The sequence below is a fragment of the Vulpes vulpes genome, chromosome 9 (assembly GCF_048418805.1).
Source record: "Vulpes vulpes isolate BD-2025 chromosome 9, VulVul3, whole genome shotgun sequence".
NCBI lineage: Eukaryota > Metazoa > Chordata > Mammalia > Carnivora > Canidae > Vulpes > Vulpes vulpes.
The window spans coordinates 22,530,861-22,545,366 of NC_132788.1; the positions used below are offsets into that span (position 1 = coordinate 22,530,861).

At 43.7% G+C, this 14,506-nt stretch overlaps 1 protein-coding gene across 1 annotated transcript in view; it reads right to left on the minus strand.

Moving 5' to 3' along the window:
* Nucleotides 1–264: 264 nt before the first annotated feature.
* FBXO16 (F-box protein 16) overlaps nucleotides 265–14,506 on the minus strand; it is a 78,573-nt gene continuing 64,331 nt past the window's right edge. The window contains exon 8 of the mRNA XM_072719575.1: nucleotides 265–364. Within this exon, the coding sequence (XP_072575676.1) occupies nucleotides 329–364 (36 nt within the window). The 3' untranslated portion in view covers nucleotides 265–328. The remainder of the gene's footprint in view (nucleotides 365–14,506) is intronic.

Sequence of the window (14,506 nt, forward strand, 5' to 3'; positions counted from 1 at the left end):
TCCACAGGAAACTTTCCGGAAATCTATCTGGTACCTCTCTATTCTCAGTTGTGGCTATTTACATAGTATTAACAAAGCTAGGAAAGATGTGAGGAGGCCTGGGCTCCAGTTCCCGACTTGCCACTTGAGAGCTACACCACCTTGACCTCCTCTTTCCAAAGTCTCTTGAAGCTTATGAATCTATGAATCCACCCTCAAGTTTTCTCCTGTGATGCCAGAGTGTTTAATGAACTGGATTTTAAGTTGGCCTCATAACAGTAGGAAGGAAAGAAATGTTTCTTCTATTGTACACATTCTGCAGGCTAGGAAGCTGAGAAATGTGGCATCTTTAAATCAAAAATCCATTTTCACATCTGGCAAATTTCTGAAAGGAGAGAAGAACAACAACTAAAAAGCTCTGTACAGGAAGGCTTGGGATGATGGAAATGGTGCTTCTTGATCTGAACTGAATGTGTTCAGTTTGGGAAAATTCATCACTTTTGATACCAGCATCTCTGTATATATACAGGAAGAAAGCAAATTGCAGAATTGAAACAATATATAAATTACATAAAAATATGACCCAAACAATACTATTTTAAAAATCTGACAATGAGTTGCAAAGGTGTGAACATGCTATATGTTTGTGGTAATGTCTTAAAATAAATTTTAGATCATTTGAAAAACAAAATAAAGCTCTTTCTAGTTTTAAGGAAGCTTTAAGAGTTGGGCCAGGAGGAGGGATGATTGTCCCTTCTGTAGGATAGAGCAGGACTTTTTAAACATTTTCCTTTACACATGCTCTTCTCCCTGTTACACTACCAAGGGTCAGACACTTAACTGAAGCAGGCTGATAAAAGACAATTTATCAGGATATTTTGCAGAGTTAACATAGGCAAAATCCACATTGCTCAATAATTCAGGATTATCTAAGCAACCATGCTAACTAGCCAAGAGACAGAGGCCTCTGCTCTATCTAAGGGCATTGGTGGGTGACCTGCTCTCATCTGTGATGCTAGCTCCTGGAGCTAAGGAAACAGTCAGTGACCAGAGACTGCAGGAAAGAGTGCTGGACACCTGTTATCTGAGCACCTTCTCTGTAAGATGATAACTAGACAATGGATAAAGTCCCTCTTAGATTGAAAATTCAATTATTTGATGATTTAGTGATACTAAGAGAATGGTTAATAATCTAAAGAAACCTGAAAGCCCACCCTGGGAAGAAGAGTTAAAGCAGTCTTCAAGAACATCACAAGGCCAGCTGCCCAGATGGGAGATGCCAGGCAAACACATGAGCAGTACTGACTTCAAAGATAAGGTAAAACAAGAGGCTCCAGGTGCGGGCCCCAAGAGCAAGCTGCATTTATGGGGCTAGGGAAGCAGGCCAGCTTAATGGATAGAATATGGTAAAACCACGTGATGACAAATATGCAGCCAAATAGAAGTAAACATGAAAAGTGGTTGCTGCTGCTATGTTTTGATCCCATCAGGGCTGTGCTATGATTGCATGAGTATGGACAGTACATAAGGTTGAAAATATAAGAGAAAGTGTAGATCCTGTTCAGGTCACGCTCTCTCTCTGCAGGTGCAAAAGTGGGGAGGGGGAGCAACATGTGTTATTAGTTGCAGGTATCAAGGAGTCATATAAACTACTCTGAGCTACAGTTTCCTTATCTATAAAAGGAGCCACCCTCCTTCACAGGGTGGTTATGACCTGTTATAACACTCAAAGCAAGACAGGGCTCAACAGAGTGACCTTTTTTTTTAAGATTTTATTTATTTATTCATGAGAGACACAGGGAGAGAGGCAAAGACACAGGCAGAGGGAGAAGCAGGCTCCGTGCAGGGAGCCTGATGCAGGACACCATCCTGGGACCGGGGATCATGCCCTGACCCCAAGACAGACGCTCAACCGCTGAGCCACCCAGGCATCCCTAGAGTGACTATTATTATTCATTCTTATAATGCAATGCCACAGCTCTGGAAAGCTTCGTAGTCCCTTCAGCCACTAATTTGGGCACTAAATCTTCCAGGATCATGACTTGCCAAAGCATCCTGAGTGGGGGAGGCGGTCAGGTTTCCAGGGCTTTCTTCCCCACCCTTGGCATTTTGCACTTACCTTTATTACAGCACTTGTCCATTTAAATTTAATTTTTTGTGGAATAAGGCTGAGTGAGGTCATTTGTATATGGAATGTTGTTTCTTTTACGCTCCAGTTTATTCTCTAAGGTCCAAGCTATGTGGGAGCTTTTCTGTACTGAAATATATTTGATATAATATTTTTTTAGAGATTTTATTTATTTATTTATCCATGAGAGACAGAGAGACAGAGAGTCAGAGACACAGGCAGAGGGAGAAGCAGGCTCCATGCAGGGAGCTGGACGTGGGACTTGATCCTGGGACTCCAGGATCATGCCCTGAGCTGAAGGCAGATGCCCAACCACTGAGCCACCCAGGTGTCCCCTGACATATAATATTGTGTAAGTTTAAAGTGCACATGTTGAGGGAATCCCTGGGTGGCTCAGTGGTTTGGCGCCTGCCTTTGGCCCATGGCCCGGTCCTGGAGTTCCGATATTGAGTTCCGCACCGGGCTCCTTGCATGGAGCCTGCTTCTCCCTCTGCCTGTGTCTCTGCCTCTCTCTCTCTCTCTCTCTCTGTGTCTATCATGAATAAATAAATAAATAAGTCTTTTTTTTTTAAAGTGCACATGTTGACTTGATGCATCTATATATTACAATATGATCACTATTGTAGCATTAGCTAGACCTCTATCATGTCACCAAATGATTATTTCTTTTTTGTGGTGGGAATAATTAAGATCTAGTATCTTAGCAAGTTTGAGGTCTATACCACAGTATTATTGTCTATAATCACTATGTTAAACATTAGATCTCCAGGACTGTGTATCTACTAGTTGGAGCTCTTTTTTTTTTTTTTTTTTTTTAAGATTTATTTATTTATTTGAGAGAAAGAATGCAAGCATGAGGGGTACTGGTAAAGGGAAGAAAGAGAGAGAGTCATAAGCAGACTCCAGGCTGAGCCTAAAGCATGTAGCCTGACACGGGGCTCAAACTCACGACCCTGAGATCGTGACCTGAGTGGAAACCAAGAATCAGACTCTCAACCACTGTGCCACCCAGGTGCCCCTCTACTAGTTTGTACTCTTAAACAACATCTCTCCTACTTCCCTGCTTCCCCTATCCCCCAGCCCTTGGTAACCACCGTCTCACCCTTTTTCTTCTTTTTTTCTTTTGAATGAGTTTAGCTTTTCTTAGATTCCATATGTAAGTGATACCATTCAATATTTGTCTTTCTCTGTCTGATTTACCTCACTTAGTTTAATGTCCGCAAGTTTCATCCGTTATTGCAAATGGCAGGATTTCTTATTGCAAATGGCAGGATTTCCTTCCTTCTCATGACCAAATAATATTCCATGGTGTGTATGTATGTGTGTGTATATATGCACATATACCACACCTTCTTTCTGAATTATTCTTGATGGACAGTTAGGTTGTTTCTCCAGGGGATCTTTTCTTTTTTCCTCTCTTTCTTTTTTCTTTTTTTAGAGAGGCAGAAGGAGAGAGAATCTTAAATTATTTATTTATTTATTTATGATAGTCACACAGAGAGAGAGAGAGAGAGAGAGGCAGAGACACAGGCAGAGGGAGAAGCAGGCTCCATGCACCGGGAGCCCGACGTGGGATTCGATCCCCGGTCTCCAGGATCACGCCCTGGGTCAAAGGCAGGTGCTAAATCGCTGCGCCACCCAGGGATCCCAGGAGAGAGAATCTTAAGCAGGCTCCACACCCAGCATGCAGCCTGACGCAGGACTTGATCTCATGACCCTAAGATCATGACCTGAGTTGAAATCAAGAGTCAGAAGCTTGGGCACCTGGGTGGCTCAGCAGTTGAGCATCTGCCTTCAGCTCAGGTTGTGATCCTGGGGTCCTAGGATCGAGTCCCAGATGGAGGTCCCCCCGGGGAATCTGCTTCTCCCTCTGCCTGTGTCTCTGCTTCTCTCTGTGTCTCTCATGAATAAAATCTTTAAAAAGTCAGAAGCTTAACAGCCTGAGCCACACAGACACCCCTCCAGGGGATTCTTAATAGCAATAATTATTTAACACCTCAACCTTGACTTTATTGACCTGACTCCATGGGAGCCACCACATCTATTGGCCAGCTGAGGCTCCTGAGGAAACATGCTGAAGGAGTCTCATCTAGAGGCAGGGGAGGCCAGGGTTCTGGAAGAGAGATTTCTTTCTTTTTCTCTCTCTCTTTCTTTCTTTCAGATTTATTTATTCATGAGAGACACAGAGAGAGGCAGAGACATAGACAGAGGGAGAAGCGGGCTCCCTGAAAGGACCTCCATGTGGGAATCAATCCCGGAACCCCAGGATCACACCGTGAGCCAAAGGCAGATGCTCAACCACTGAGCCACCCAAGGCATCCTCCCTGGAAAAGAGATTTCTAACTTATTCCTCTTCCATCTCTAAGACACTGATTGGGTGATATTGTTGATAAGCTTTAAGGGAATAGAAAATGATGGGGAAACTGAAAAAGTGGCCAACGTTTCCAATAGTTTGAATGTCTTTTTTTTAAATTTTTTTTTAATTTACTAATGATAGTCACACACACACACAGAGAGAGAGAGAGGCAGGACACAGGCAGAGGGAGAAGCAGGCTCCATGCACCGGGAGCCCGACGTGGGATTCGATCCCGGGTCTCCAAGATCGCGCCCTGGGCCAAAGGCAGGCGCCAAACCGCTGCGCCACCCAGGGATCCCCCAATAGTTTGAATGTCTGAATCCCAAAGGCTCTGAATTTTTCTTTACATTTTTAATGTAAGGAGGAAGGTAGAGCAGAGGTGTGCTCAGAAGGACAGATGGGGATAACTATTCAAGGCCTGATGTCATTCTCTGATTGATAATGATAGGTATAGTAAGGGGCCATTCATTCAGTGAGACTGGAAATATAGATTAGTACAGACACTGTAGAGAACAATTTAATATGAAGAATAAAGAATTTTTAAAATATTTGCATCCTTTGGACCTTTAAAAACTGAAAATGGTTACATTTTGGTACAGCTATACAACGTTAGTATAGAACTATAACCAAAAAAAAAAAAAAAAAAAACTCGATGTGCTCAAGGAAATGAGAAATGTTTATATGAAGCAAAAAAAAAAAAAAAGGTACTAAATAATTTGCACAGAATTCGCAATTCTGTAAAAATATATATCCATAGCAACATGTGAAGAAGTATCCCAATATGTACGTGTCTGCTTGTGAGTAGTGAAATTGTGGGTGCTTTTTTTTTAAAAAAATTGGTCTAATTATTTACACTTTTCTGTCTTTGCCACAGTTTACACGGTAAGCACATACTGCATTGATTCGATGGTGGCGGAGGGAGGTTGAAACTGACCTCAAATCTCCCCAGTTTCCTTCCCAATTCTCTGCAGGTTGATTTCCTCCAAGACCCCTCTTGAAAGGTTTGAGGGTTGTCCCAGCCCGGGTGGCTCAGGGGTTGAGCATCTGCCTTTGGCTCAGGGCCTGATCCTGGGGTCCTGGGATCGAGTCCTCCCCCCTCCCCTGCATGGAGCCTGCTTCTCCCCCTGCCCAGGTCTCTGCCTCTCTCTCTCTCTCTCTCTCTCTCTCTCTCTCTCTCTCTGGGTTTCTCATGAATAAATAAATAAAATCTTAAAAGAAGAAGAAGTTTGGAGGGTCCCCGCGGAGGAGCGGGGCCGGCGCAGGAAGGTCGGAGAGGCCGAGGCCAGGCGGTCCGGCTCGTGGGGTGTCTGCGAGTCCGCAGGGAGCTGCACCCACGCTCCGCGCGCCCCGCCCCGCCCCGAGCGCAGGCCACGCGCGGCCCCAGCCCCGTCCCTCCCGGGGGCGCCTCGCCCTGGGGTGGCGGCCGGCGGAAGCGCCCGGGCCGGGGAGGCAGAGCCAGGCCCCTCCCCGCCAGCTCAGCCTCCCGGCGCGCGAGGCCCGAGGGCGGCGGCGCGGACGTGCCCGGGCCCACGGAGGCCTCCCTGCGCCGCCCCGGGCGCGCGGCCGGGGGCGGGCGGGGAGGGCGGCGGGCCCCAGGCCCGGGCCCCGCCGAGGGCGCGGGCGTTGGCGGGGGAGGGAGCGGCCCGCGCGCGGCCCCTTTGTCCCGCAGTCGCTCCGGGCCGGCGGGTCCGAGGGCTCCCGAGCGGGGCGCGCGCGTGGGCGCCGCTGCGGGGCGGCCTCGGGGCGGGGAGGGAGGCCGCGGGGGTGCGCGCTCGGCTGGGCCTGGCCGTGGGGCCTTTGCCCGGCTCCCCGCCCCTCCCGTGCTGCGTCTGACGCGCCGCGGCCCGGGGCCCCTGTCTCCACGTCTGGACCCCCACCCTCCCCGCCGCGGCCCGGGGCCCCCGTCTCCAGGGCCCCCGTCTCCACGTCTGGACCCCCACCCTCCCCGCCGCGGCCCGGGACCTCGCCGCCCCCCGCACCCTCCGCCAACACACGTGCGCAACACACTGCCCCTCTCACTGTCCTCCCCAAATGCTCCCCAAGGAAAAAAGAGTTTACGCTTGTTGCCTCAACCTGAACCAGCTACGCAATTTGCAGAGGCCAGAGGGCAAGACGAACACGCAGGACTCCCCCGGGTGGCCCAGCGGTTTGGAGCCTGCGGTCCGTCCAGCCTGTGGTCCTGGAGTCCAGGGGTCGGATCCCGCCGGGCTCCCTGCGTGGAGCCCGCTTCTCCCTCCTCCTGTGTCTCTGCCTCTGTCTCTCTGTGTGTGCGTGTCTCTCATGAATAAATAAATAAAATATTTTTTTAGAATGTTAAGAACTTCAAGAGCATTAAACCAAGCCAGGGGCCCTTAAGCGCAGGACCCTGTGAGTGATGGTACCCGGGAAGCCCGCCTTGCCAGCACATCTCTATCCTCAAGCCAATGCCCTAACCTACCTCCGCGAATGTCCCCTGTTAAAAGGACACACGAATAGTCGTAGTCTCTGCCTTGTGGCTAGTTATTAGAACCGGGGATCTTTCCTCTTGGTCAGCCATCTCCTTTAACTTCTTCACAGCTTTCACAAAGCTGGCTGGTCTTGTCCCTATAAAATCCCCGTTTCCTTTGGTTTCTGTAATGGGTCACTATTGCGTTTCCCTCACTCTCTAATGCAATCATTCCTCCAAGTCCTTGCCAGCTTCCCTTTCTCCCATTCTGCAACTGTGTGTGTTCCAAAGCTTAGGTCCTCATTCTTTCTAATGCCCTTGGAGAGACTGTCTTTTGTGTTTGGAAAGTTCCAGGCTGTCTCTGAAGCCCAGATTTCCTCCCAAGCCCTAGTCTCGCTTTCCTAAGTCTTAGGTGTCCTGGCAACCCCAAAGTAACAAGTCAAGAATTGAATATATGCTTCTTTGCCCTTTCCTTCCTTCCTTCTTTCCTTCTTTGTGGGAACTGAGCAAAAAATAAAATAAAATAAACCAAGCCTGGGACCTTTCTAAGTGCAGGACCCAATGCAGCTTCACAGGTGGTGGTGCCATGAAGCCAGTCTTGCCACCACCTTTCAAAGCATCTCCTCGTGAAATAGTTTAGTAATCAGGCAGGGAGATGGTGAGTAACTTTACCATAGAAAAAACTGTCAGGTACCGTCTTAAGTCATGAAAGTCAACATCACAAGCGATGAAATAAATCAGTACTGTGTGGGGCACCTGGGTGGCTCAGTGGTTGAGCATCTGCCTTTGGCTGAGTCCTGCAATCGGGCTCCCCATGGAGAGCCTGCTTCTCCTTCTGCCTATGTCTCTGCCTCTCTCTGTTTCTCTGAATAAATAAATACAATCCTTTAAAAAAAAAATCCGTACTGTGTGCCATCTGATGACACAGTGAGCTTGCAGTCATTTCTGTGGTATTCCAGTCAAAGATGCATAACCTGGTCTAATCATGAGGAAACACTGGACAAACCCAAACCAAGGGACAGCCTACAAAACGGTCTGTAAAAAAAGAAAAAAAAAAAAGTCAAGGCCATGAAAGTAAAGTCGAGGAATTTCTGTAGAATGAAGGAGATTTGAAAGACATGACAGTTGGGTGCAATCCATGATCCTATGTTGGATCCTTTTGGTATAAAGGACATTATTGAGATGACATGAGATGACAGGCAAAAGCTGAATGCAACTATGAGCAAAGGGACTATAATGTTTATTTTGCACTATTTTTTTAATATAACTTTTCTCAAAGTTTGAACTTACTGCAAGGCACCTGGCTGGCTCAGTCAGGGGAGCATTGGACTCTTGATCTCAGAAGTCATGGGTTCAAACCCTGCACTGGGTGTAGAGATTACTTATAGAAATAAATCTTTTTTAAAAAAGTTTGACATGAGTGCAGAAGAAAAAGAGAAAATTTACCTCCCTCCAAATTTGCTTTTCCCCTAGGCTTCTGTTAATAACATTCTCCGACTTGTCCAAGTTTAAAAACTTTGGGATCAGCTTTGATTCCTCTCCGCCCCCCAACTCCTTTCCCACGACTCTACCACTCTTTAAGTCCTGCCAGTTATCATTATTATTTTTAGTATTTCTCACATAGACACCTTTTAAATTAAACTTTCAGGTTGTTTGTTTTTTTTAAATGATACTTCCTGCCTCACATAATCATTTAAGGAGTGTTTGTGAAAAGAATTTGTATAACAAAGTACCAGGTAAACTTAAAGTCCTATCACTCCATCTCAAACTTGGATTACTGCTGCTTGCTGCTATAATTTTCTAACTGGTCTTCCTGTCTTTGGTCATTCCCTTCAGTAACCCATCCTGTATACAGTTACCAGAGTAATCTGCCTAAAAGCACACATTTATCCTTTTGGGACTTTGCTTCCCATGATGCACAGAGGGGCTTAATCCATACTCCCTGGGAAAACTGACTGCTCTGGGAGCTGCACCAAGGTGGTCTGCCCTCATATCAAATAACCATGGCCTTTGCCCAATCCACAGAGAAAAGAAAATGTAATAGACAAGATTTCCTCAACTTGTAAGGTTTTTTTTACCCCTATACTATTTTCCCATAGTGGTAGGGATACCAACTTTCATCTGCTAGCATTAGCAGATGACAAACTGAATGAAAAAGCAGCGAATAATAACACAGATTTGACAACAACAGATCGTATTTACTCCAACAGCTTGGTTTTCTCATGGCCACATGTGTTGGTAGCTGTGATTTTTTTTTTTAAGATTTTATTTATTTATTCATGAGAGACAGAGAGAGAGGGAGAGACACAGGCAGAGGGAGAAGCAGGCTCCATGCAGGGAGCCTGATGTGGGACTCGATCCGGGAGCATGGGATCATACCCGGACCCAAAGGCAGATGCTCAACCGCTGAGCCACCCAAGCTTCCCAGTAGCTGTGATTTTTATAACACATGTCAATTGTATAGTCATTTCTTTTCTTAAAAAATTGTGTTTCTTTTTTAGGACAAAATAAAATATATTAAAGTTTCATCATGAATGATTTAGAGAAAACATTGCACTCCCAATTAAATACCTTGATGTATCCACTACTACTCCCCTACACGAATTCTTGACTTCAGACAAAGTTGTCTAATCTCTGTTTGCTTTTGGTTTTTATTTCTTTTTAAAGATTTATTTATTTATTCATTCATGAGAGACATGGAGAGAGAGAGAGAGAGGTAGAGACACAGGCAGATGGAGAAGCAGGCTCCCTGTAGGGGCCAGATGTGGGACTCGATCCCGGAACTCTGGGATCTCGCCTTGAACTGAAGACAGACGCTCAACCACTGAACCACCCAGGCGTCCCTTATTTTTAGCTTTTGCTTTGCACAGACCATTCCATCTCCTTGGAACTCTGTCCTGGCTCCCGCCTGTCCAACTAACCCCATACAGCCTTAAAGGACCAAATCAACTCTCTACTTGGTGAAAACTCCTAAAATTGTGACTATCTCTCCTAACTCACTATGTTATGTGGAGATTTCATGAGAAAGAACAGAATGGTATGCAGCAGTGTTCTTCAAACATCAAAGGGCATAAGAAATTTAAGAAACACCTGGCAACCTTTATAAAATGCAGAGGTTTTGATTTGTTCCTGTAAGAACATTTTAAGTTCTATTCTCTTAGCAAATTTCAGTATACAAGACAGTGTTATCAAGTATAATCAAAATGTTTCATATTAGATTCTCAGACCTTTTTCATCTTACTGCTGAAAGTTTGCATCTTTTTTTAACCAATCTCTCCCTAACTCCCCTACCTCCCAGCCCCCCGCAACCACTTTTCTACTCTGTTTCTATGAGTCTGACTTTGGTGGTTGTTTTTTGTTTGTTTGTTTTTAAGATTCCACATATAAAGTGATACCATGCAGCATTTGTCTTTCTTTGTTTTCCTTATCTCACTTAGTATAAGGACTTCAAGTTCTATCCACATGGTCACAAAGGTCAGGATTTCTTTCTTTCTTATGGCTCAATAATATCTTCTTTATCCATTCATCTGTTGATGGACACTTTGTTTGTATCCTTATCTTGGCTATTGTGAATAATGCTGCAACTAACATGCAGATGTCTCTTCCATATCCTGTTTCATTTTCCTTCAATAAATACCCAGATGCGGGATTCCTGGATCATAGGGTAGTTCTATTTTCAATTTTCTGAGGAGCCTCCACACTTTTTCCTTAGAGCTTGCACCAGTTTGCATTCCCACCAACAGTGCACAAGGATTCCCTTTTCTCCACATATTGCCAGCTCTTGTTATAGCTTGTCTTTTTGAGGCAAGCCATTCTAACACGTGTGAGGTGATAATTCATTGTGGTTTGATTTGCATTTCCCTGGTGATAACTATGTTGAGGTCCACCTTTTTATGGACCTCTTGGCCATTTTGTATGTCTTCTTTGGAAAAATGTCTCTTCAGTTCTTCTGTCCAATTTAAATTCAGATTGTTTGGGTTTTTGCTTTTGAGTTGTATGAGTTCTTTGTATATTTTGGGTATTAATCCCTTATCAGATAGTTGACTTGTAAGTATTTTCTCCATTCTGTAGGTTACTTTTTTATTTTGCTGATGGTTCCTGCTTTTACTTTGGTGTCCTCCCAGTTGTTTATTTTTGTTTTTGTTACCTTTGTTTTTGGTGTCAAATCTAAAACATCATTCCCAAGACCAATGTCAAGGGACCTCTATGTTTTCTTTTAGGGGTTTCATGGTTTCAGGTCTTACATTCAAGCTTTTAATCTAGTTTGAGGTGATTTTTGTGCATGGTGTAACATAAAGGTCCAGTTCCATTTGTTTGCACCTGGCTGTCCACTTTTCCCAACACCATTTATTGAAGAAACTATCCTTTTTCCATTGTATATATTGGGCTTCTCTCTTGTAAGTTAATCTACCACAAATAAATGGGTTTATTTTTTGATTCTATGTTGTTTCATTGATATCTGTGTTTGTTTTATGCCAATATCATACTGGTTTTTTAAAGTTCTTTTTAACAAGATTTTATTTATTTATTTGAGAGAGAGAGAGTGACAGTACGAGCAGGGGGAGGGGTAGAGGGACAGGAAGGAGCAGACTCCTTGCTGAGGAGGGAGCCCAACTCGGGGCTCAATCTCAGGACCCTGGGATCATGACCTGAGCCCAAGGCAGATGCTTAAAAGACTGAGCCATCCAGGCATATAAATATATATACATATATTTACATTTATAGTATATATTAAGCTATATATTAATTACTGTAGCTTTATAATACAGTTTGACATCAGAAAGCATAATGCCGGGCAGCCCAGGTGGCTCAGCAGTTTAGTGTTGCCTTCAGCCCAGAGCGTGATCCTGGTGACCCGGGATTGAGTCCTGCGTTGGGCTCCCTGCATGGAGCCTGCTTCCCCTCTGCCTGTGTCTCTGCCCCTGTCTCTCTCTCTGTGTCTCTCATGAATGAATAAATAAAATCTTTTTTAAAAATTATAAGAAAAAAGAAAGCATAATGCCCCCATCTTTGCTCCTTCTCAGGATTGCTTCAGCTATTTGGGGTCTTGTGCAGGTCTACAAAAATTTTAGGATTTTTTTCTTTTTCTGTGAAAGGTGCTTTTGGAATTTTGATAGAGATTACATTGAATCTGTAGGTTGCTTTCGGTTTTATGGATATTTTAGCAATATTAACTCTTCCTATCCATGAGCACAGAATACCTTCTCATTTATTTGTGACTCCTTAAATTTCTTTCATCAGTGTTTTAAGGTTTCAGTGTACAGATTTTTCACCTCCTTATTCCTAGGTATTTTATTCTTTTTGATGTAATTGTTAATGGACTTTTCTTAATTTCTCTTTCTGATAGTTTATGAGCGTATAGAAACATAACAGATTTTTATATATTGGTTTTGTATCCTGTACCTTAACTAGTTTCATCTATTATTTCTAATAGTTTTTTGGAGGAGTCTTTAGAGTTTTCTATATATAATATTCTGTCATCTGCAAATAGAGAGGGGTTTTCTTTTTTGCTTTCCAATTTGGTTGCTTCTTATTTCTTTTTCGTGCCTAGGACCACCAATACAATGTTGAATGAAAGTGGTTCTTGCCACTGGGATGTTCTTGTCTTCCTTTTGATCTCAAAGCAAAGTTTTCACTTTTCACCATTGAATGCGATGTCATCTGTGGCCTTTATTATGACAAAGTGCATCCCCTCTATATCTAGTTCATTAAGTTTTTATCATGAATGGATTGGATTTTGTTAAATGCTTTTTCTTCATCCGCTGACATGACCATATGATTTTTCTCCTTCATTTTGTTAATGTGGTTTATGTATCATGTTGATTGATTTGTGGATACTGAGAAAGGCCGCCTATCATTTTAATCTAAAAATTTCTTTCCTCTCCCTTATCCAGTCCTTCATCATCTTATACCTGAATTCTTGCAGCAGTGGTCAATTCACCCACCTATTGTCTTTTACCTCTCAAATCTATCCTATTTCTCACTAATCTTCTGAAAATGGTTTTACCATATTATTTCTCAATGCAACAACCCACAAGTCTCCTTACTACACCCTGCTCAGGTGTTGTCTGCCCTTAGCCTTGCCCTCTCCACCTGCCCTTCCTGCTCTGCCCTCACAGGACACAAGTCAAGCCTTGACTCCTGTCCTAGTAGCAAACTTTTTCCTACAGTCTTCTTGCTCCTACTGTTATTTCCTTGCCTCTATCTATCCAAGTCTCCCCCTTCCTCCAGGGCTTGGGTCACCTTCACAACTGCTTTTCAATCACCCTTGCCTTTGTTCTTTGAACTACAACTATGCTTAACATCCTTAAAATGCAACAGTCTCCTGTCTAGAAGATACACCTTCCTGCTGCATCATAGTTTCCTTGACTGCAAGGATCCTCCTTGGCTGTAGAATCTTTTAAGGGGTCTGGAAAAGAAATAACTGAGTGCAATTGAGTACAAAAGGATAGTATCTTTGTTAAATACACTGATTACCAAGTGAATAGGGGCTCAGTTATTCAGTGTTTCAAGAATATTAACAGGGAATATTTATTGATAAAAGTAGTATTTATTGTATTTATTGATTCATGTTTTTCTGTAAGATTGCCTTGTAACAACTGTGATTCTCAGCTCTCTTGAGTTTGGTATCATATTACCCACCTGATATTTATATACCCCCATCATCACCATGGAGACTTATTAATACTAATTCCTAATAGGAAAGTCACTTCCCTCAGGTGTTTTGGGGTTAACATTCCCACCTGAAAGAAAAGTGAAACTCTTGGTGTTATTTATTAAAGTAATATTATTTCTGGCCACCTGGCTGGCTCGGTCAGTAAAAGCTTGGGATTCTTGATCTCAAGGTCATGAGTTGGAGCCCCACATTGGGCATGGAGCCTACTTAAAATAAATTAAAATTTTCTTTCACCTTTCTATCTACTGGGTTAGAATTGGACCTTTCTCAGAGTATATATCAGTTCTTAGTTCTTTGAGCATTAATGAGGAAGAGAGTCTGCTTGACAAAATGGGGTAGAAAATGCCACATGCAAGAATTACATGCACTTCTGCTCAGGCAGGCAGGGGGAGACCTGACAACTCACTTGCTCTTGCATAAACTTCTCTAGATTATCTTAGATTCCATTTGTGTGTGATGGTGCACTCATGCAGAGGCAGCAGTCACCAACATGGTGATAAGACTTCTAAAAAGAAAAGAATATTCATCTAGATCAAATGCTATGGATGGAGATGGAGAAATGGCCATTTGATTTGGCAGTTAGAAGGCTTCTGGGAACCTATGTGCTGTGGTATGAATGTTTGTGTCATCCCAAAATTCATATGTTGAAATCCTAACCCCCAAAGTGATGGGTATGGGGAGGTGGGGCCTTTAGGAGATGATTAGGTCATGAAGGTGGAGTCCTCATTAAAGGGATTAGTCTTCTTATAAAAGAGATCCCAGAGAGCTCCCTTACTTATTCTACTATGTGAGGACACAGGGAGAATGCTGTGGCCTATAAACCAGAGGGCAGGCACTTGCCAGACACCAAATATATCAGCAATTTGATCTTGGACTTCTCAGTCTCCAGAACTGGGAGACATAAATTTCAGTTGTTTATAAGCCACCCAATCTATGATATTT